Here is a 20,718-nt window from a genome sequence, read left to right as displayed (position 1 = left end):
AAACCAACGTGTAAGCAAATATATTTTAATAGAAAGTTTAAAGCGTATTACAAAGAAAACCATTATTGATTTTTAACGGTACAACTTTTATTTGTGTGTAGCTTTAAGCACGTAGCTACAGTTGCTTTTTAAGTGGGTAATTTGTAAGAAAAAACAATTGCCTGTGTTTTCATCATTTAGCAACTTTACACAATAAATGCAGCTTTACACACAAGTGGTCAAGATGCACTGTCATGGCGCTTCCCTTCTTTTGTTTACACTTTTGGGCGTATTCCTGGGCACAAAAACAAAATGCCCACCGGATGTGTTCTTGTCTTGCATCACCTGTGCTGTTTTTATCAATTTCGAAGGCAGTCTAGCAGCTAGGGCAACCGCCGTTACAAAACAGGTTTCTATATGAGACTTGTGTACACTATAATAATGTACCCGAAATCGTGAGCATGTAAGACGAAAAATGTTTATAGAATCATTACACTTCCCAGCCTTGGTGCAACACTATCAAACGATATTCAAATTCCCAGTGCTGCTAAATGGGCAGGCGCCTTTCCATCCATCTCCTGCAGCCCATATGGTCTTTGGGGTCCCCAAATCAATTCCGTAGATAAACCATTAATATCACTTAGTGTCTACACAGTGGGCAAGTAGAAGAACAAGCATTTGCAATGCAATAGGTCGCGCGGGTTTAAGCTGTTGCATTGTAAATGACAATGCCTTTTATTTATGTTTTAATAAGCAAAACAAAAAAAGGCATTGTCATTTACAGTGCCAATAGCTCAAACTCGCGTAATTGCGAGACCTATTGCATTGCAAATGCTTGTTAGCCATGCAACACTTAATGCTGTTGCACCAAGGATATTGTGCTGGATAACTAAACACGTATAAGGTCCCAAAGGCAAGACCTATTGGCTATGCCAATACTTGTTTACCGGACTGCAGTGACAGCAGTCGCATGCTCACACTGCTCACTTCTCACTAGAGGAGAAGTTACGGCATGACGTAATGCCAGGTGAGCTTTGTAGGGGAAGGGAAATCCTTTACTCTGGATTTCCCTTCTCTTTTTGAAACTCAGGAGCAGCAACATCGTCCTGGTGTCACCAGGACTTTAAGTGGAAGTTTTTTCAATACTATATACAAGCCAAAGTTGCTGCTTATTTATCTTATGCAACTAACAACCATTGACAAAGCCATAGTCCTTACTTGTTGTATCATAGATCAGCAAAATACAAGTCAGGTGGCACACTATGCTAAGCACAGTTTTCAGCTTATATGTTTTTAAGCCACGCCCTTAATCGCATTGGCCACGCCCCTTTGCCCCCCCCCTGTTTTTTCATCTCACTTAAAGCCCTGGGCAGGGAGATCCGACCGTACAGGTGACTTGATTCCTGCTTCTCAATTCCGGGTTTTCATTTTTAACTGTACAGCGCACTGAAGTAAACCTTGAGGCAGCGCATAGCCCTATGTAGAATGCCAGCAACCGGGACTGTTGGTTTTGAGGGAGATAGTACAAACAACTGAGGGAGAAAAATGTGTCAACAGCATCATGTCGTGGTAGGAAAAGTGAGTAGCGCTTTCATAGTATTATAATGGTTATTAAAATGGCAGCACACGAGGACAGAAGACAAGCAAAAGTCTCTGGGGTTAGAGCAGAACACACCTTGTCCCTCGTTTTGATGTACTTGTGCAGAATCCCGCAAAGCTCAGTGTAGCCTCCATACCACTCGAAGGCACGTGTACCCCGGCGACGGAAAAATCGCTCCCAGTATTGGGCCGAGGCGAACTCCTGCGAGCTCCGTGGCAGCAACTCCATTGCGGGAAGCACAGAAATGGGCAAGTGAGGCCAGCGAGTTAGTACATTTAATCAAAAGCATGGAACTCTCTGACAGCACACATGGACTACCCAGGCAAAGAAACAAACGAAAGACTACTCGAATCTCAGAGGCAGTCGCAGTTCTGCTGCGAATTAATTTCGAGTGTAGTCATTTTGCATGGATATGCATTTATCGAAATGGTGGATATATGCCTGCAAATGGCGGAGCACTGATTATCGAAACTTTTTTTTCACAACAAGCCGTTTTAAATTATACGATTTTTGCATTTCTATAGGAACTAGTTATGAATGTTATGCAATGTTTATTTCTATCATGGCTGCCACGTTGGAGCCGTTTTATAGCCTGTTCCTTGTTAGACGTGGGCGGGATAAGGTTCAAGACGAGACTTGAGCCGCAGCTCGAATCTACGTCTATTGGCTGTACATAGAAGATGTGGGCGTATTTCCCCGGAAACTATTCCCCACAAGAAGCATGGCCGCCTCTGTCAAGAAGAGTATTGTATTCGTGACCGGCAATGCCAAGAAACTGGAAGAGGTGAGCAGGCGGTTGTGGAGTAGGGTAATTAATTCATCAGACATCGGATCCTCATTCGTCATGCTCAGAATCATCATTGTGTGCTCCACGGATGTAACGTGAATGTCAAGTGAAAGCCATTCTGCTAGATGTACAAGAGTTTTTCAAATTATTAGTCACTCGATTTTCGTTTCTAAAACCTTGAAATCGAGAGCTTTCCGGTTACCAGCTACGTGTTTGAGTAGCTTCTCCCTTCCAGTGTTTTTGAAAGGTCTCGTATAGGCAGCGCTTGCTCTGCTGTTTGAGACAAACTGTATTCAGGTATGGACTTGAAGCTCCACCCATCTATTCAATTGGCTCCTGTTACTGTCCATTCTAAATGTTTGCTTTTGATTCGTTAATAGGCTTAGTAGTCCCTCCTTAGTACAGCCTTTTCTGCTTTTGTAATCTCCCATGAGGACTGGCCCTTTTACTTGTGTTGTTACACAGTATGTTTCATTTACAGTCTGTGAGCACTATTTTGAAAACAGCTAAACACAATGCTAGCGGTGGCCCTCTAGAGCAGCACCGGATTTAAAATTACTCAATATCAGTTTTGGTGATATAATCCAATCACCCCAAGTGTGCAAATTTGGTAGACACCCGCCAGCACAATGTCGTTCCAATAACTGGAAAGTACATGTACAAAAACCAAACCAAGTGCACCACTTAAACAATGTAAATTAAATCAAGTCCAAGTTCTTGGGTTGTTTTACGTTTTCTCAAAGGATTCTTCTTTATTTTACAGTAACTTTTACAATTAAAACAACAATTTTCCAAAACAGCCAGAACAGCCGACGCGTTTCGTCCACCAAAGGACTTCTTCAGGGCAAAAATAACTGTGGAGTCTTACGGTTCCCTCACAATTACAGGTATCCAGAGTAACAAGGTTAGAGGTACATGCTTTTCGTGTAAGATAAACAACTACTGAATCGAACGGTTATGACAAAAAGGAAAGACGATCTATATCAAAGATTCGTTCAACATATGAGGCAAATGTAATGTAGTGAAGATACCAGAATCCGTATCTCAGCTGCGGCTGCCTGATTGGACGGGTGGATGTCTGACCCTCCCTTGGAGATACGGATTCTGGTATCTTCACTACATTACATTTGCCACATATGTTGAACGAATCTTTGATATAGATCGTCTTTCCTTTTTGTCATAACCGGACGTGGGTTCTTCAATCTAAGACTTGGCCCGTTCGATTCAGTAGTTGTTTATCTTACACGAAAAGCATGTACCTCTAACCTTGTTACTCTGGATACCTGTAATTGTGAGGGAACCGTAAGACGATGAATAGCATGTGAAGACATCTTTCACTCCACAGTTATTTTTGCCCTGAAGAAGTCCTTTGGTGGACGAAACGCGTCGGCTGTTCTGGCTGTTTTGGAAAATTGTTGTTTTAATTGTAAAAGTTACTGTAAAATAAAGAAGAATCCTTTGAGAAAACGTAAAACAACCCAAGAACTTGGACTTGATTTAATTTACATTGTTTAAGTGGTGCACTTGGTTTGGTTTTTGTATGTGAGCACTATTTTCTTAAATGACTTTCTCCTACCTGCTCCTACAGGCATACTTTTAGTTTCCCAGCTAACACACACCGTATTTGTTTCCTGCTCATCATCGGAGGCATTTGGAGGGCGCCTGTTCTGTTCCGTGCACTTCCCTCCCACTCTGCTTGTTTTTTTTTTATAATTGTAAACATACTTTGAGTGCTGCACCTGTTTCACAAGCGCTGTGCTGGTTTCGCTTTCATTGTTATGTATTTTACTGGCTCGTCTGTCCCACTTTCTCCTATTTCCCTCCTAATCAGTCAGCAGGCTCTAGCCTGGCCTGCTTCACAGCAGAACAGTGGAGCCAGTCAGACAAGAGGAAGGGTTGTGCTGGAGCCTGCCTCAGAGCAGGTGGCACTTTTGTCTGTGCATGCTTTACTCCTCCTAGCACAACTCCCCCTCTCCTCAAGTATGAGCTCTTTCTATCAGTGCGCGCCTTTTCACGAACGCCTTGTTATGTCTTTTCCCCCAGCTCCTCCACCCCTCTCTCTCTCTGCTCTCCCTCCAATCAGTCACTGAGCTCAGGCTTGCACCTGCTCACAGTGGAGCCAGGTTGGCAGAGATGGAGGGCTGTGCTGCTCATTTACAATGCCCTCTCCATAAGGCTGAAGAGCTGGCGCAGAGACCGGTCTGCCTGCCTCACCCGCTGCTGGTATTAGCATTTTATAACTTCCTTTGTTTAATCAGACATACTTGCTCTATTTGCTTCCCTTAATTTAATTAAAGGTCCATTTTCACCAACACGGCCTGGTCCGACTCGCGGCTGTGGGTAATTAAAGTATTTGCATAGCGTTCAATACAGATAGCACAAAAGCCCGTCCCGTGCAGAAATCTGTATATAACTTGCGGTTGCTCTCCCAATAATCTATATTCCAGTAAGTTTCTGTTCTTGTCCTAAAAGGAACCTGTCCGTCCTAGTCACAAAAGTGTTCATCTTCTCTAGACATTATGTCGCCAATGTGTGGGGTTTCCTTCCAGCCCCAGTACTACAAGCCTGATGCTCAGAGTACATGGCTGATTTTTAGCATTGCTGATAAACCACTAGCCAGAGAGGGTCACCTATCCAAAACTTACGTGGCACCTCGCCCCTCCCTGGTGGTGCGGACCGGCGGATTTCATTGCCTTCTCCTGTTGCCCTGCTCCCTGCAGCTGTCCCCATCTCCCGCCGCTGCGTTGACATCTATCGCGGCCGCAGTGGGGAGACGGGACCACACGCCCTAGCGGATACAACCAGCTGACCAATAGTTGCGCGCCAGGAGGCGTTTAAATCTTCGACGCTGCTTCGGCAGAGCGGGTCACCTATCCAAAACTTACGTGGCACCTCGCCCCTTCCTGGTGGTGCGGACCGGCGGATTTCATTGCCTGCTCCTGTTGCCCTGCTCCCTGCAGCTGTCCCCATCTCCCGCCGCTGCGTTGACATCTATCACGGCCGCAGTGGGGAGACGGGACCACACGCCCCAGCAGCCCTAGCGGACACAACCAGCTGACCAATAGTTGCGCGCCAGGAGGCATTTAAATCTTCGACGCTGCTCCCGCGTCGCGGGATCGTGCGCGGGTAGCGCCGGGAGAAGCCCGGGACAAGGGCAGGACCGTCTGTGGCCGTCAGGGGCCGACTGAGGCCGGGCTGGGCCCCATCTCTTTGGTATAGTTGTACTGTATCTTATTATTTTAAAAGTATTTTGCTGTCAATGCACAGAACTGTGTGATTCGTTAGTACCTTCTGTGTAGACGTTTGTCTCTTTTCCTATATCAATCAAGGCGTCAACCGAAGTCTGCTACTGCTCTACCGCATCGACTGTGCTCATGGGGAAGCACAAGGCTCAACATTCTCATAATGACATAGGGCAAAATAATACACCATTGCCAACCTTGACTGCTATTGACCGTATGCTTCAAAAAACAATCGGGGTGGTCGCCTCGGCAATCGAAAGTACTGAAAGGCGTCTTTCGCTCCCTGCTGGCCTGCCCCCCCCTCTTTCCGTAATCAATGCATCGGTCTATACTACTTTGTCCCATGACTCTTTAATTGTACCATCTTTTATCGATCTCCCATTATCGAGAGCACAACAAGATTTAGGGAATTTAGCATTTTCCCAACAGCAGAAAGCTGATGATGTGTTGCCTATTCAATCCAGGCTCTCCCTGTCCCCGGCTATCTTTTCTATACAGGATTCCCCTGATATTTCACCCATGCATGACGACCCACCAGTACAGCCGGGTATAGAACCACCTCTAAGCCCAACCCCTATTACTGGCTCAGAGCAAAGTACTTCTATTGGAATACCGCAAATGAGAACCAGAGGCCAGAAGGCGAAGAATAAGTCAAAACATTGTGATAAGGAAGGTCCGCAGTTAATAAAAGCTAAACAAAAGAGAACTACTAAACCTTGTAAACCTGTCATTCAACTTAATATGGAACAAGGTCAAAATGAAAAGAATATATCTTCAGCTGCTCCTCCTAATATTCCTTTGAGTAATCTGTGCACAGGAGAGAATTTTTGGCAAAAAATGGAGGACATGTTGACTTTCTTGATTACACCTATTTTATCTAAATTAGCAATCATTGAAGATAGGGTGAATAATATGGAGACTCATGTGGTGGGGGTTTTAAAAGTTTCAAAGGTAAATGAACTTTCTTCCCTACAGTCTGTTGCACCCCAACTACCTGTTTCTGACGTACCTAGTAATTTTGTGAAAACTTCAGAGACATCTGGTGGATGTCAACAGAAAGAGTCTATTGGTATCAATGTTATTAGCTTAGAGGGAACAAATGGACAAGGTTCCTCTAATTCAGTTCCTAATCTAGTTCCATCTATTGCTAGACCTGTTGTAGATACCAGGGAAAAAATTATTACACCCACCTTACCTACATTAAACTTACCTCCCGAGGCTCGACCCTATACCGTGGTGTTAGCAAATGTTCCACCTCTTGCCCCAGACACTCTTGAGCATTGGTCAACTCTGAGGAACAAAGCCCTTCACTATTTGTCAATTAAATTTGGGTCAAATACTGCTCTCTTTTCAAACTTTAAGATGGTTAGAAGAGTCCACTGGCTTGGATCGTCAACAAAATCATTGAGAGGGGATTGTGTAATTGTCTTGTTTCGGTCCCCTTTGTTGGTTAACCACATTTTGGAAAAATGTTATACTGGCCACTTAGCTGCCGATTATGTTAATATTGTGCCCCTAGACTTTTTTTATCCTTCAATTCATTATGAAAGGTCATGGGGCCGTGGCCCCCAACTCTATAATTTGGGATTTTCCGAAGTACAAAGATATAACATACCAACATTTAACCATTTTGATATTCTAAGTGGACTAGACAATAATGACTGACAGCAAACCTATCCTCTTCACATTGCCCCTACTGCTATCACAGATCCTGGGTCTGATCCCAGGAATGATATTTTGTCTGAATTGGAAACAGTTCAATGCCCATTACAGGCAGATGATAATGTAGGATGTTTAGTTGCTATGGAATTGGGACCAGGGATAGGTTGTGAGATGGGCTCAATACCTTCTACGGTAGATTCTACTATGGCTCCTATTGTCTGTCCCTCACTTGGATCTCTACCTTGTAGCATTTGTTCTTGGAACATTGCGGGTATTAAGTCTAAAATTGGCAACCCACTTTGGCAAGATTTTATTAACTCACAAGATCTTGTTTGCCTGCAAGAAACCTGGACCATAGACCCGATACATCTAAATGGGTTTAAAACGTTCCATACTCCGGCTGTGGATACCCTTCATGGTAGAGCCAAGGGGGGTCTGACAACTTGTATAACAAATTGCATTTAATTAAGATAACGGAGCCAGTTAAAGATCCTTACTTCCAGGTTTTGACAATAACTTTGGATCTCGCAACCCCCATTGTTTTGATTAACCTTTATAATAACATGACCTCCGGGGAAGTTCCTAGCATCTGCAAGAAAATAGTTAGAGTAATTCTCTCACAGGTAAAAATCCTTGGATTTAACACGCTTATACTCCTTGTGGGAGACTTTAATTGCTCTTTATGTAATCTGATTGCAGACAATAGATGCAGTCATGGTAAAGATGTTGATGATGATGGTTTGCTTTTGTCTCACTTTAACCACTCTATTTTGGGTGAACAATTGAATGAACTCATTGGCCAATTGGATCTGGGCTTTGTCAATGAGGTTTGCCCTATACCATTTCATCTTCCACCAACCTTTAATGGGCGAGGCTGTACCTCCACGATTGACTTTGCACTTATTACAAATAAGCATGCTTCTAATATATCAACTTTTATTGCATCTGATATTGTCTTAAGCGATCACTTCCCACTTTGTATTTCCATTTTGATTCCAAAACGGTCTGCCCCAAAAAAAGGTTCAGACCAAGATATACTCTGGAACAATCTTGCCATTGGTTCCTACAATGGCTTTACGCTTAAATGGGACAAGGTGGATCAATCTAAAACGCTTAAAAGGGTATGCACTAACTGTGCCCCTGATTTTTTAGCATGCTTAACTATGGATGTTACTCCAGACAATATATTAGCATCCTTTTTGTCAATTTGTAAAGAGATCAGATCCTCTTTGACAAGACCATGTAGACTTAACAAAGCCCCGAAGGAGGGTTGGTTCAACTCTAGGTGTACTAAGGCGTACTCCCTCCTAAAGGAGGCATTACACAAAAAAACCTAGGTGTTTAGAAGCTGTACGCACACTCAGGACTCAATATAAACTTGCTATTAAAGATAGGAAAGATGAGATAAGAAAGGAATCTTGGGAGGCATTGCATGAGGCCTCGATACGTAAAGATAGTGCCAGTTTCTGGAAGATTATCAGGAATCCTTTATTCACTGAAAAGTCTTGTCCCTCTCTTGAAATAGCAATTTCCGAGGACGAGTGGATCAACCATTTCTCAAAAGTCTATGAGGGGGATAGAATGTTCTCCTCCTCTTGCAATCCTTCTAACTATCCATCTTTGAAAGATATGCAGTTCACCCTAACTGAGGTCGAAAAGGCGATCTGTGCAAGCAAGAGTGGGAAGGCCCCTGGCCCTGATGGTGTACCCATAGACATATTTAAGGCTGATTTGACTCTGTGGGCTCCCCTGCTGGTGCAGGTGCTGAACGCCTGTTGTGTGTCAAAACTCTTGCCCACTTGGGTGGAGTCCATAATTGTCCCTATTTTTAAGAAAGGGGATCGACATAACCCGGTCTCCTATAGACCGATTTCCCTTTTAGATTCCTTTACAAAAGTAGCTGGACGAATAATCCTGGACCGCCTAATTTTATGGGCTGAGGATAACTCAATTTTATCAGACTTACAATATGGTTTTCGTTCTGGGCTAGGCACAGTGGAACAGGGTCTAAACTTCTTGATGTTAACAGGGAAATATACCAGGGCAAGAAGGGAGAATTTGTTTGTGGCATTTGTAGACCTCTCAGCTGCTTTTGATTGCGTGATTCATTCCAAACTGTGGATACTACTGGAACAAATTGGGGTTGAAGCTAATATTATTTATTTTCTTAAATGTTTTTATAGTGATGCTTCTGCGTCCGTACGCTATGGAAAAAATGGGGAGTGCACGGGCAAAATACCAATAAGGAGCGGGGTAAGGCAGGGGTGTGTCCTCGCCCCCTTCCTTTTTAATTTATATATAAATGGATTGGAGAAAGCTCTGTGCAAAAACAATAATTTTGATCCCCCTCGCATTGCTGGTCGTCCGATCCCGCTATTAATGTATGCGGACGATGCTGTACTGATGTCCCGTACCCAATTGGGACTACAGCGCGTGGTTACAAGTTTTGCCCTTTTCATGAAAGAATTGGGCCTCAAAGTTAATATTGCTAAAACATTTATCATGCACTGTGGTAGAAATGCCAAATCAAGGTGAGCGATTAGTCTTTACACAGCAATTCTCCTACCTAGGTATTTTATTTACCCAAAAGGATTCCTGGGGTGAGGCACTGGCTGCAAAAAAACAAGCAATGATTCGTTCGACTGCCGCCCTCAGGTCCTTTTCAGGGAATTTAGGCACCCGACCCCCCGCAGAGTTACTTAAAATTTACAAAGCTAAATGCGTTTCCGGCGCTATATATGGTAGCGGGATATGGGGTTTTGTGGATCCTATTCAGCTCCAGGTAGTTGAGAATACCTTTTTGAGGTTTATCCTTGAGGCCCCTAAGAGTTCCTCTAACTTTAATTGCCATACAGAATTGGGGCTCTCTTTTATATCAGTTCTTATTAAGCTAGAACCCATATTACTGTGGCACAGGATATGGTCCAAAGAAGAACCTAAGCTTAATCGTGATATTCTTTTAGATGTTTTAAGACTAGACGGCTGAGGAAAAAATGAACACCGGGCATGGTGTGGTTAGCAAAAAGGTTTGCAAATTGACTCCCAGTTTAATAAGATTACCTCAAAGTTGACTAATCCTTAACATGCATGCCTGACAAACATGTGACTTCATGTAAGACTAGACGGCCACATGAGGATACCATGGCTGTGTTATATTCATAAATTATTTTCTAACATAGGTAAATTGGACTATTTTACAAATCCTATTACTATCTCAGCGGTCTCCCGGAAGGACCTCAAAAAAGAGGGTTTGTCATTTCTAGAAACAAGAAGGTGTACTGTGGAGGTTTTAAAACCTACTGTTTCTCAACACGAATTAATTTTAACTTCTTTTAACATTCAACCTTATTTGCTATATGTTCCTGGTAATTACGATAGATTTTTATTGTGTCGCTTTAGATTTGGTGTTTTCCACAGATTGGTTAGTTTTCCCACGATAAATGATTGGTCTCATGATTTGCCTCCCTGCCCCTGTGATGAAATTTCCCCTCAAAGCACGATGCATGTTATATTATTTTGTAAATTTTATAATCATGACAGGCGAACCTTATTATTGCCATTATTGAGGATGATAGGCCATCGCCAATGCCGTCGTGCTTTTTATGAGATTCAACGCCTGGATAATCACTTTTGTGTTGCTACGCTTAATCTGTATTTAAAAAAAGTGATTTTTATTAGGAAAAGGATGACATTTTATCTATTGTTGTTATAATTGTTTGGGATCATATATTTCATGAATAGTTTTTTGTAACTATGTATGTATTACTATCATGAATTTTTATGTACACTTTTATGATTGTTTGATTTCAATCGAATAAAGTTTTTCTGATTCTGATTCTGACTAACTGTGCACCAGCCCTACAAGCCTCGCAGAGGACCAACCCGCACTCTGTCAACCTCTGCACAGAACAATGCTTCAGACCAGAGGTCAGATTCACTGGCTTCCTCTGTGAGCAGCATTCATTGACTGTAACCTTATCTGCCTAGTTTCCCTGCGACCAAGACTTTAATCATAAGAGATGGAGGATCTTTATTTCAATTCTCTCCGTTTTCCCTTGAAGTAATGGATTGTCTGCACAAGTGATTAAACTAATCTCTGCTAGCTAAAGGATAAGGGGCACTCGCTTACTCTGTAGAATGTTTGCCTCACTATGCCTAACAATCCCCTTGTTGTTTTCACATCAGAGCTCACGCAATGTTGCAGGAAACAGAGAAATTCTAATTGAAAGTTGCAAGGATAGAAGGGAAGTGAAGCGCCTCCACATTAGCAGAGCCACACACAAGCGGTAATCTGCAAAGTGGCAAGAATTTAAATCGGAATGGTTAGAAAACATTGAAGGAAAGAGGAATCTGTTGAATGGGACACTTCATATAGACCTGTGAGTTTATTATCAGTTGTGAAAACAAGTGACCGGGTTCTAATGCCAGTTTCCTCAGGTGGCTAATCTGTGTGATCCCGGGCAAATGAGTATATCACTTTGTTCCACACAACCCTTATCTGTAAACGTTGAGAACACCTGCAAACGCCCTAACTGCTGGCCATTAATTACCATAAAAATAAGCCTAGGAATCTGTGCATTCAAACATTAGATAAAAACATTTGTATAGAAGAAAAGCCATTTTCAAAATAATTTTTTTTGCCACCCTTCAGAGGTAGGTCAGGGATTTCTAACAGGGTGAGTTGCTCACAGACACCATTACATCCGTCACAGCACCCAGGCCAGCACTCTTATAATGCAGTCAACAAATTAAATTATGCTCAACTCATTCTGTCACATATTTATCCAGTAAGAAATCTATACAAATAAAACATGCCAAATAATCACTCTACTGCAAACAAAAAAAAGGTAAAAAAAATATATAATTTACAATGCAAATAGCTCTAACTTTCACAAAGGCGAGAGCCATTGCATTGCAAATGGATGTTTCTGCGTGTTGGTATTTGAGTCCTAAAGTTCAGTGGCATATCTAGAAGTGAATTTTAGGGGGGGCGGGTGTAGACACACACTTGGCTACAAATAAAACTGGCTGGGCTCCACCTACAGCCATGCAGGACCCTTTGTAGGTTCCTGCAGGAGCCAGGTATATCAATCAATGTACCCTGCCTGGGCATACATGTCAACATTCTAAAGCTGCAAAGAGGGAGATTTTGAAAAGAAACTGAGGGAATTTAACCCCCCCACACACACACATACACTTGCATGGAAGTAGAGGCAGTTTTAGGTGCTCAATAGCTGTTTTGGGCTGGCAAAATCATGAATCTCCCGCTTGACACCGGGCTGTTGGCATGTATGCCTGCATTCTGGAAATGGTATACACTGTTGCAGATCAGAACACCACCTGTGGAACACGTTCTCTCCGAGGCCAAAGTCAATAAATAATTGTTTGAGATAGCTGAGAGGCCTTTGTCTGTGACCACTGAGGTGGCTGGGCCAGGGTTAGCAAGACTAAAACCATTAGTGGGTGCATTCTACATGACGGTGAATTCCCATCGAAGTGTAGTAAATTCTCAGATTGTGGAAAGCTGAACCACTACCGTTACCTCTACCAAGCGCAGATTTGACTGTGCTCAAAATAGAGTGGTTCTAGAAAACCTATGTCAATGTGATCTTTACAGGATGGTGAAGCATTGGTGTATGCTCAAAGCTGTAAGGGAGGGGAAATAGAAGAGCCCTTGATGGTCTCCATGGCTGGGCAAACAGTAGCAATTCCCACCCAAATTGCAGGAAGAATATTGACTGTCTGGATGTCCTGAACTTGTTGATAAAAGGGTATGAATAAATATCATGTCAACAAGCAGTTCAAATGGTTGAAACCGCAGCCTCGGCTCTAGCTCATCTCCCTGGAGGTCTTCACAATGGTACACTTGAGAAGTACTTTACTGACATGGGTGTGCGAGATGGACCTAGCCAAGAACCTGCATTGTCCTCATTGCTAAAACTCTGCAGCTGACTCTATGGGAGTTGCTTGGCTGTTGGCAAATGCTGGACAGCTGGCGTAAACCTCCCTGAAGGTGGCAGCACATTAACCACAAGGCTGCCAACTTCAAGGTGCCACCAAGTAAACCAAGGCAGTCACAGAGAACGCAAATCATGCTCCCCCCAACCCCCGTGGATAAAACAGTTTTAGGGTCATTGTTTTCTTGATAGTGCTGTATGACATTTTCGCTGAAAGTGCTCTTACCGTGCTGAGGTCAGGGGGCATTTTCAGCGAAAAGATTCCTTGCAAGCTGATGGGAATCCCTAGGTGCAACAGGAAGTTAATCTTCGGATGGCAGAGGCGGAACCTTCTCCACCCCACAAATCAATGGGCCACCCAATTGATCTAAATATCTCTTAAGTGTACACCTGCAAGTAGCAGGATATTCTAAATTAATATAAGGAGATATTGCCTGGTATGGTGTTGCACAGGGGTGTGGAATTTAATAAAATATCTACTTGTCCATGGGGCAGGTTACTTCATAAATCTACTTGTCCCATGTAATGCGGTGACAAATTATGGCAGCAATACCCTTATATAAGAGCTTCGAAATAGCCTCTCTGAATATGCCAGGGCTCCTTCCATAGCAGGGTATGCATACTAGCAATTCCCTTATGTTGCCACGTTTCCGCAGATCTACATACTGGTGCTGAAGTTAAGCAACAGTTTCAGGGTTGGAATGCCCTTTTGAGTCTGTGCAAACCTACTAACTTGCATGTTTTAAGGGTTTTCAACAACTCTTCTCTAATCTTTTCTCATACTGAGAAGTGTTGGATATTTACTCCTGACAATGGCAGACATAAAACTTCTTCCTGGGTAGGTAAAAAAGTGGTTGGAGGGGAAGTAAACTTGCAAACGCCCGGATTTTCACATGAGCAAATCTACACATGCAGATTTGCTCATGCTAAAATGCAGTTCACAAATATTTTCTAGGAGTACTATTTCTTGGCCTACTTCTGTAAAGTCTTGTGAATTCAGGAACGTCGTATATATGCACTTAATGCAAGGACATAAGTGCACTTTTGAGACTTTACTTCATAATTGGCCCCCTAATTATGTCTGGCGTTAACCATGAAATGTTGTGTTTATTAAAATGTCTCTCTCTGTCAGTTGGCTAGCTTCACTGTGAATGACAGCATTCTGTTCTTTCACAAGGAGCATCATTGACGTACAGTCGTTTTGTTCAGTGCCAGGAACGACTGTGGCAATGTGTGCTTTTTGAGACCGAAACAATTTTTGCTTTTGCCAATGTTTGTTATATTGATGAGGGCCCAGCAGCACCCACACCAATAAGGTTTTACAAAAAAACATGCCAAAACAAGTCGCGCATTAATAAAATCAAAACTGACCAGAAATTTCAGACCAATTGGCTTTACCAATGCTTGTTTATTTTTATGTTTCTCATAATCTTATTAAAACTGGTTACAGTGATGTTCCATTATGAATATTTTTGGGAAATACTAGCATGCATCAACACATTTTACTGAATGATGCTGCAGAAAAACGCTACCTAAAATTTTACAGTAGTTCAGCTAAATGTTTTTGCTTTTTTTGTGAACATTTTATCTTGAAAGCTAAGAATAATCAATCTTGCTTTCAAGCGTCTCCATATATTTGCATCTAATCAGAGAGTATTCTGGGAGCAGTATGCATAGCCTCATAGTGCTAAACAATTAAAACGTGTGCACCCATTATTATACTTTAACCACTGTCAGTAGTAGTCTGAGCTTACAACATGTACTTAGATCGCTCATCCTAATAATAAAGGTTTTCCATTAATGAACTATAAATACAAGTTTGAACAGCGTTAAAACATGGAAACAAATATTTCCCTGATCCATCATGTGGGAGTATAAACTGGCAGTCAAAGGGTTTGAGATGTAGGGGGTTGGGCCTACTTGTCCCAAGGACAAAATAAACATTGAAACTTGTTTCCCTTGAACCCAAACAATATGTCCCGGGCATCGGGCTATAGGAATTCCACATCCCTGGTTGCAACATATTTGTTGTGTTTATCTGCCAACCCTTCGAAGCCTGTGTTATAAGATAACATTAGAATGTTGTGTGGGCAAGCTGAGAGAAGTGTGAAGCAACAGTTGAAGGATGAGCAAAAAAGCAGATCCTGCCTCTGAAGTTGATTTTTTTTCTGTTTGTATACTTATTGCTAATAAACCTTGTGTTTCTCCCTTTTTTTTGTACCAGTGTGTATGGCTGGCTTCCAGTTCTTGGGTGATATTTGCTTCACTGCTCATGCAATTTATGATATTCGTAGCATTTTGGTATTGGTTTACGCCATATAATTTAACCGAGTATTGAGTGTTCTCTGATTGCTGATCCTCGTTGTGAATCCTATGTGGATATGAAAATTAGGACAAACAGTGCATGGTAGAAGTTGTTATTCTCTACTTTTCAGCGTGGATTTGACTTGCAGGTGTAAGCTCGTGCCAGAGTACATGTGTCTGGTGGATCCAAGTCAGAACCTATGTATTCATGGGTACAAAATCTTCAGTGATCACACGACACTTCAGGAACGGGTTCATTGGGTCTGTCTTAAAGCAGAGAAAGTGTCACCTTTGAGATCTACAGTAGGGGTCTGTGGGATCTGCTTGGAAGCAGGGAAAGTTCTGACCCACTAGTGTAGTTGATCGCCAGTCCATAAATTATGTGGATGAAAGGTGGGTGATGGCAGCAAGGGTGTGGAATTTTATAAAATATTGGCTTGTTTAAGGAATGGTATGCTTCCAAAATCTACTTGTACTGTTACAAAAAAGAAGTGTCCCTTTTGGTGCCACGCAGAGAGGTGAAAAAGTATGGCAGCCATTCTCATTATATACAAGTGCTAATAATACCATCTCTAATTATGCCAAGGCTCATGTTGTAGAAGGGTCTGGACTCTAGCATGGTTCTGATTTTGCCACCTTTCTGTAAATCTGATTGGGTTTTGAGTAGAACGGAATTTCCATTTGGGATTCCACTCAATCAAGAGTGCGCCTTTGTTCCTGCACTCAAATTTACAGTATGAGAGAACAATGGAACTGATTTTACTGGCTGGAATATCTAGCCGTAAAATGGATTCAGGACGGCTGCATTGCAGCCTGGACCATTTTTCCAGCCCCCACCCCACCTCCAGTCATGGCACACAGGGATCATAAAATGCTTCGCCCTGCCTGACTACAGTCTCCCCTGCCCTCTCCCACAGTCCCCACCATCCTTCCAGACCACATAGCTGGCCCCATCTCACGTTCATGACCTGCCCAGAGCGGGTGGTAAATATGAGCGACAATACCCACACAAAAGAAAATATTTGCGCAATTCCATCTGGTAAAACCAGGACCACATCGATGTTCCAGATTCCATGAAAATATACATGCAATGTCTTGATACTGATGGGATGTTACCACACTGTACCATTTTTTGACAGGTGTGTTTTTATCACCACACCAGTGCAGTACAAGAAGTCATCTGAGCCATACAGTCACTAGAAGGATGCAGGGAGTGGTAGTGCCAGCATTGGGGTACCGTCAGTCTGTGCGCTCCCACAGACTTACATGTTTAAGGGTATTTATCAATTCCTACCCAATATTTTTCCGTTTGGGTAAAGGTTGATAATTTACTCCTGATAGAGACAGGAGTGAAACATTTTTCATGATACAAAAAGGGGGTTTAGGGAAAGTAAATCTGCCCTTGCTCAGCAGATTTTCGCATGAGCAAATCTATATGCGCATGTTTGCTCCTAAGAAAATGGATCACAACAGTTTGTTAGGTCTATCATTTCCAGGCCTAGTTCTATAATCTCTTGTGAATTCATGAAGTCTCTGATCTGCACTAATGCAAGGACATATACCTGTAGATGCTTTTAGGTGACTTTCTTCCATCCGCGGAGAGGAGGAAGCTTATTAATCATTTCATTGATATAAAGAATAACTAGGGTGGGGGCGAACACACAGCCCTATCGTATACCTCATGATTTTGATTTGGTCTGTTAGCTTGCCCTTCTTGTTCCATCTAACTTGGTCATAGTTGTTACTATATCAATGTATTTTTAGATCAAGTAGATTTGTTGGCTCTGGGGAACTGTTTGAATGTTGCCTTTAAATCAATAGATACTACATACAAAAGGTACTTGTTCAGAGTGACAATTTTCCAGAGAATTAAAATAAAATGAAAAACCTGGTCTACGGTGCTTATACAGGGTCTGGACACTGCCTGGAGGTGGGATCGAACTTGCTTTTCTTCCATCCAGTGTCAAAGTTTGGCCAATACTTGCGTGCTGAAAATCTTTAGAACATTATCAATCAGGCAGATTGACTTGTAGTTCACAGGGTGGTCTCTGTCCCCTCTTTTCAGGATCATTATAGTTTCTGCCCCTCTCCAGGACTCTGGTATCTCGACACCAACTATTGTCCTCAGACGACAGGTTCGGATCGATGGAGATCCTGGGATCCTGTCCAGTCCTGGAGCTTGACCGGCTTTCAGGATCTCAATAGCTTTCACTGTCTCCTCCTTAGATGAATGGACTGGGGCATTAAATTCTAGCTTAACCAGTGTTCACCTGAGCTTGAGCCTCAGTCCATCTTGAGATGAATATAAATCCTCAAAATATTGTGGTCAAAACAAGGGCTGGCTATAAAATGCTTTGTCCTTAGGTGTGTTATAGATTCCGTGTGCCTGCACGTGCCAAAAGAAGCTCCTATCCTTGATGTTTGCAGCCTTCACTAAGTCGCACCACAGTGCTTCCTCCCAACTCTTTCTACTTACTTCCTGGAAAAACTTGTACTCTTTTCTACATTCTACTACAGCTTATCTATTGCCAATTTTGATTGCCATTAATGGTTTGAGTTAGTGTAAAGCAGTTATCATTCCAGAATTTTTTTTTAAAAAAAAGAAATATTTGTTTATTCAGTTGCTCAAAAACAAAACAGCAACAAACAGTGTAGCAAAGCATTATCAATTAAACACACTCTGTTTAACCTAATTCTTATTCTTTCACTCAAGCGACTTATTCACTTCTATTGTGCACCGCCTCACCATCAGGTCTCCGGTAACTACACCATAATTATACCACTCTTCCCACTACCAAAATCGCACTCCCCCCCCCCCCCCCCCCTCCAACCCCCCTCCCCCACGTTCCGTAGGTCTAAATATATCCCTGCGATTATGACAACATGCTAAGGATGTCCTGCCTTAATTCTTGTACCTTTACTTTCATCCCGTTTTTTCTCCCCTCTTATTTTTCTCCCAATTTCTACCTGTGAATATGTATATAGTTGTTTACACTCCTATAATGTTCAGCCATACAGTAATTTTTGTCCTGATGATGATCCCGGCATCTATGTAAATGGGATCGAAATGTCGTCGACTGCCTAAACATCGTGCACACAAACAATTTGTATACCATGTGTAACGGTTGTGCTGATTATCACGCTTGTTTTATTGTTCATATTATACAACAAGCTTTCCTTTGTTTTACCTGAAATAGTCCTTTGCGTTTCAGCACCTTGAGACCTTTTCTTTACTCCCTTGCTATTGGATACAGGACTGTATCCCACTGTACATTGTTCGTTTAGCACTTTGATACTTGTTATTATGTTTGATTAAATCATACTATCCGGCTGGATAGAAAAATATAGAGCCGATTCTGTTCTATATTCATTACCTTGCTTCAATTTCCTTGCGACAGGGACCATTGTTATCTGTTGTGGGCACTAGGCCTACCCACACAAGTGAATTACCATTTTTAGGTTTCGGCTGGCGTGGGCTGCGCACATGCGCAGTCTCGCTGGCAAGATTTAATGTTTTGGAAAAGGGCTCCAAAACATTCTCTTCTTTTCCATTGGCTGGCGTCACCGTTTATGCTAAACGGTGGCCAGCCAATGTAAAAGAGCTTGTTGTGACGTTTACTTTTGACTTTTTCGCCCGTCCCACTTGGATGGGCTCGCCTGCTTTCTTTCTGAAGTAAAAGGTTTCTTATCTGTATGGGGCCAAACACATGTCCCCATAAAGATAAGAAACCTTTTACATCAGAAGGAAAGCAGGCGAGGCCGTCCAAGTGGGACAGCAGAAAGTGGGACCGCAGAAAAAGAGAAAAGTTCACGTCACAACCGCGGCTGCCTGGCGAGCGCTTAGTGACTTGTTTTTCTATTTACCCGACGTATTCCTACGCAATGTCTTCGTCTTGCAACAGTAAATGACTCCCTTATGTTTTTTCTGCGCGTGTTTATTCTTGTTACTCAGAACATTAAGGGCACTCATGGTCATTCACATTAATGAGGAATGAGTACCGCCCCTGAATGAATGTCTGGTGATTTATCAAGGCAGCGCCTCGTCGGGGGGGATGAACACCAGGCCTCTGGCCAATAACTTGTGACCCGTTCTTATCGCGGCGAGGGGTCCCTTAACAAACAGCTGATGATATCCACATTTGCAGCGTGTGGGCAGTGAGCACACACACAGGGGCAGTGAGCAAGTGTTGTAAGACGTCGATGATTGTGCAAAGGTCAAACAATGCGTGTAGGAGAGTGGCATCGACTGCATAGTTGCCCCCAACTTTTTGCTGATGTTTTGACTGTTTTATGACTCAAGCCAGGCTGTGGCCCTGCTATCCAGGACCCCAGCCTATCGGCTTCCTCTCTTAAACGATGTGAGTACCCTAGTTACAACCCAATTGGATACTGAGGATACCCTGGCAGTCCCTTGTAGATGGTACCCTAGGTACCCAGGGCATGGGTCCCTCAGTAGGCCTACCAGGGCTGCAGCACTTATTGTGCCACCCTGGGACAGCCATACAAACTGACACCACCAGACCACTACTGTAGACTGGGTAAGGTGGTGCTAGCACCCCTTACAGGGATATAGGTACCCTATATCCCACCCTATTACAACACATATACTCTCATAGGTCACCCCTATAGCAGGCCTTGGTAATCCTACAAGGCAGGGTGCTGAGGTATGTGTAAGGGGGGACCCCTACCTGAGTAGGGCCTCCCTGCAACCTTCGTAGAATCATTGCTGGGTTGTTTGTAGTGTAGCCATACCATATACTCTTAACCGCATTACAAGTCTATCGCGATAGCGTGATAACTTGAGAATGGCTACACAGAACCATATCGTGTTTGGTGTCAAACATGTAGGAATCCTACCCCCAGTCCAGCCATGGGCATGAGGGCACGATTCCCCCCTGCTAGAGGGGCGATATGGGAAAAGCGGCAGAATTTAGACACCATTTTAATAGTGCACATGTAGTACAAAATGGCTCCTACCCGCCACTCACACGACTCTGGCTGGCTGTTGCTGGGGAAAACCCCAGCCTCGCCAGCTGGACAATAGGGCTCCTGTGGCAGGGAGGTGCTAGCACCTCCCCAGACAGGATATGTGGATTGGAACTGGGTGGGTGCACCATATGTTGCCATTCAGGGTTGCACGTAGGCTGCTACAGCGCCTACATTCTGCATACACCGCCTGGAACCGGT

The 20,718-nt window shown here is 43.1% G+C and overlaps 2 protein-coding genes across 3 annotated transcripts in view; one reads left to right on the top strand and one right to left on the bottom strand.

Moving 5' to 3' along the window:
* The window catches only part of METTL13 (methyltransferase 13, eEF1A N-terminus and K55), a 118,357-nt gene extending 116,439 nt beyond the window's left edge, over positions 1-1,918 (bottom strand). For both annotated transcript variants that reach the window (XM_085601444.1, XM_085601445.1), the window contains exon 1: positions 1,655-1,918. In XM_085601444.1, coding sequence (XP_085457570.1) covers positions 1,655-1,807 — 153 coding nt within the window. In that variant the 5' untranslated portion in view covers positions 1,808-1,918. The remainder of the gene's footprint in view (positions 1-1,654) is intronic.
* A 323-nt stretch (positions 1,919-2,241) lies between these two features.
* The window catches only part of ITPA (inosine triphosphatase), a 124,430-nt gene continuing 105,953 nt past the window's right edge, over positions 2,242-20,718 (top strand). Inside the window, exon 1 of the mRNA XM_085601443.1 lies at positions 2,242-2,363. Within this exon, the coding sequence (XP_085457569.1) occupies positions 2,301-2,363 (63 nt within the window). The 5' untranslated portion in view covers positions 2,242-2,300. The remainder of the gene's footprint in view (positions 2,364-20,718) is intronic.

This window comes from Triturus cristatus, chromosome 4_2, assembly GCF_964204655.1.
Source record: "Triturus cristatus chromosome 4_2, aTriCri1.1, whole genome shotgun sequence".
Lineage (NCBI taxonomy): Eukaryota > Metazoa > Chordata > Amphibia > Caudata > Salamandridae > Triturus > Triturus cristatus.
The sequence above is the reverse complement of the archived record's forward strand: the minus strand, read 5'-3'. Positions and strand labels throughout refer to the sequence as shown.